At 44.3% G+C, this 2,670-nt stretch overlaps 1 protein-coding gene across 1 annotated transcript; it reads right to left on the reverse strand.

Annotated features, from left to right (window-relative positions):
• Positions 1 to 673: 673 nt before the first annotated feature.
• LOC119366981 (bidirectional sugar transporter SWEET6b-like) lies at positions 674 to 2,493 on the reverse strand. The gene is made up of 5 exons (XM_037632631.1): positions 2,351 to 2,493; positions 2,025 to 2,241; positions 1,732 to 1,893; positions 1,084 to 1,203; positions 674 to 965 (listed from the first exon to the last, which is right to left on the reverse strand). The coding sequence occupies exons 1-5, from the start codon at positions 2,428 to 2,430 to the stop codon at positions 804 to 806; spliced, it is 741 nt and encodes a 246-aa protein (XP_037488528.1). The 5' UTR covers positions 2,431 to 2,493; the 3' UTR covers positions 674 to 803.
• Positions 2,494 to 2,670: the final 177 nt, after the last annotated feature.

Here is a 2,670-nt window from a genome sequence, read left to right on the forward strand (position 1 = left end):
TACTATGTAGTATGTAAGAATATTTAGGTAGTATATATACTATTTTTTAGGTAGTATGTAGTATATTTTTAGCATACCTCTTTTTACGTACAAATATGTACGTATTTTTGCAAATATGATAAAAACATGGGCTCACATGCAATTTTTTCACATAACTCGCTTTAGAGTATCTTAGATATAGTATACGAACATACTAAAAATGATTAACATGTTACAAGATTCAGAAAAATATCTCCAGCAGGGACTCAAAGCGTCATACTTGACCAAGTTGCAGAGCTGCTCGTTGCCAGTCGATGTGGTAATAAGGCAGCGTCACGGGAAAAGAGCAGGAGCCATCCAACCAAACCGGTAATTAGGTTAAGTCTGTCTCCTTTTCTCTCACACCGGGTTCAAAAGTTGCATCACCAATAAGATGCCCTTTGGGTGTTTTTGTGCTGAAAACAAAAGAGGACCTTGCCCGAAACATAATACCAACACATCATGGATATTGAATAATTTAATTTAACAATGCCATTGCATGCTGTAATTAAAAAATCAATCGTATCATCACGTAAGAGCATATTGAAAACAGGCAAGCATACATGGTGTCATAATCTATCTCTGGGATAACTCAGCTCGATTGGTATTTATATACACTTGTAATTTGCAATAGTAGTCTGGACAGACGACAATGGTTCACGAAATTAAAGGCGATCTCAGACTCTACTAGCTAACAAAAAGTAGTACTAATTAACATCAACTTGTTGAAGTATCATCCGGTGTTAACTACTCAAAATCGTTAGGGCTAAAAAACGAAGCCAAGTTTAATTTTCGATGGTGACGGAGACGTTGCCGCTGGTAACGGCGTTTATGGTGAGGACAGTGGGCAATTCGACGTTCTTGCCCTTCTTGGGGGTCGATCTGTAGTAGTAAAAGTACAAGATCAGCTGGATGAGGCCGAAGATTGTACCGAGGGCATTGGGGATCTGCACAGAATTTACAGAGGACATAACAGTTAGATCAATCCGCGCTGAGGAGTTCTTGATTGTATGTCTGGCTGGGTTTGCGACTTCTTATTTCCAATGTGTATGTGTATGTACATACCGTGATGTAGATGTCAAACTTGATGAGCGCATAGCCCATCCAGCAGCAGCCATTGAGGAAGTTCACCAGCGATAGGAAAAATGGCATGTACTCCACACTCTTGGTCCTGATCACTTTACCCTGCAAATAGGCAGTACAATATTACTACTTTCATCTTAAATTTTTGAGTTATATTAGTATTAGTACACACGTAAGTTGGCAAAAGCATCCGTCATTTACAATTAGCCTGAGCTAGTATTTCACCCTGTAAAGGAAGTTTACCTTTGAGATAGAAATAAACCGTAGGCTTTTTTATATCATGTAGCATATTGTAGAAGAACTTGGGTGCGTGAGAGGTGAAAAGTCAATTCGGACTTTTTTTAACAGGGTTTTGGAACGAACATTAAAAAAATGAAAGGTGGGTGCAGCTTTTAGATGGGCATAATCAACAACAAACAAGGTGCACTGTTTAACAAATTAAGGTCTGTCAAAAGCATCCACTAGAACTTTAAAAATAAAGTATAGGCAGGTATTTTTCTTGAAAAGGCATCATTACCACACCATACGTGCACAATGCAGATTAATTAATTAGCCAACCTGAACTAACAAGTTAAAGCGGTTATCAAAGATCACGGGTCGACGACCCTTAAGTTGGGGTGGTGTACGTACCATGATGGTGAGCGGGGAGGCGTACATGATGGAGCCGAAGATGACGCAGAGGATGCCTACGATCATGGAGCGCTTCTCATGGGTGTGGGCACCGAGGAGCACGCCGGCCACCACGGCAGCCACGAACGCCGCCTCGAGGGCGAGCACGCCCAGCATCTTCCACTGCACACACAGTAGAGAACATGCACATGGCTTGGGTTAGGGGCTGGAGGATCTTCTGTACAGAAACTAAAGCCGAAAAGAGACAGTGGGACGGATGAGGATTGAGGAGGCATTAGGAGGGTTGCACGTACCCTTGTGTTCTTAGCCGCATAGATGATGAAGATGATGATGTAGGCGCCCTCAATGACAAGGCCGATGCCGTTGATGGTGAGGACGAGGGTGCTGTTGGGGTGGACGATGGGGAGCCCGTAAAAGAACCAGAGCAGGCAGTTCATGAGCGTCGCCAGGTAGGGGTCCGGTTTGAACTCCTCCACGTCCTTGGCCTTGTAGATCCGCCAGAACGTCGGCCTACGTACATACGTACAATTAGAAAACGAGCCTCAGATTCATGCCCTAGCAACCACCTTTCATATATGTATACATACAGACTAGACAAGAGGAGGAGGAGTGGGCTTACACAGGGGAGAGGAAGAGACCGAAGGAGATGACATTGCCGATGATGCCGACGATGTTGCGGGCCACGTCGGCGGAAACCATGATGCTCACCTAGATCGATCGATCGCTGGGAACACAACTCGATTGCTCGGGGGAACTAACGACTTGGGGAAGGTTGGTTGTGATTTGTTTGGGGCGTGGGTGGCCGAGCTTATATAGTAGGGAGTTCCCCGTCGCTTTCCCCAAGTTATATCCGATGTAGATATGGTTAAGGGTAGGTTAAACGGTTTGATTTGAGTGCAGTCCTCATCCAACTCCAACAGCCGGCCGTGCTCCCATCCA

Source organism: Triticum dicoccoides, chromosome 2B (assembly GCF_002162155.2).
Source record: "Triticum dicoccoides isolate Atlit2015 ecotype Zavitan chromosome 2B, WEW_v2.0, whole genome shotgun sequence".
NCBI lineage: Eukaryota > Viridiplantae > Streptophyta > Magnoliopsida > Poales > Poaceae > Triticum > Triticum dicoccoides.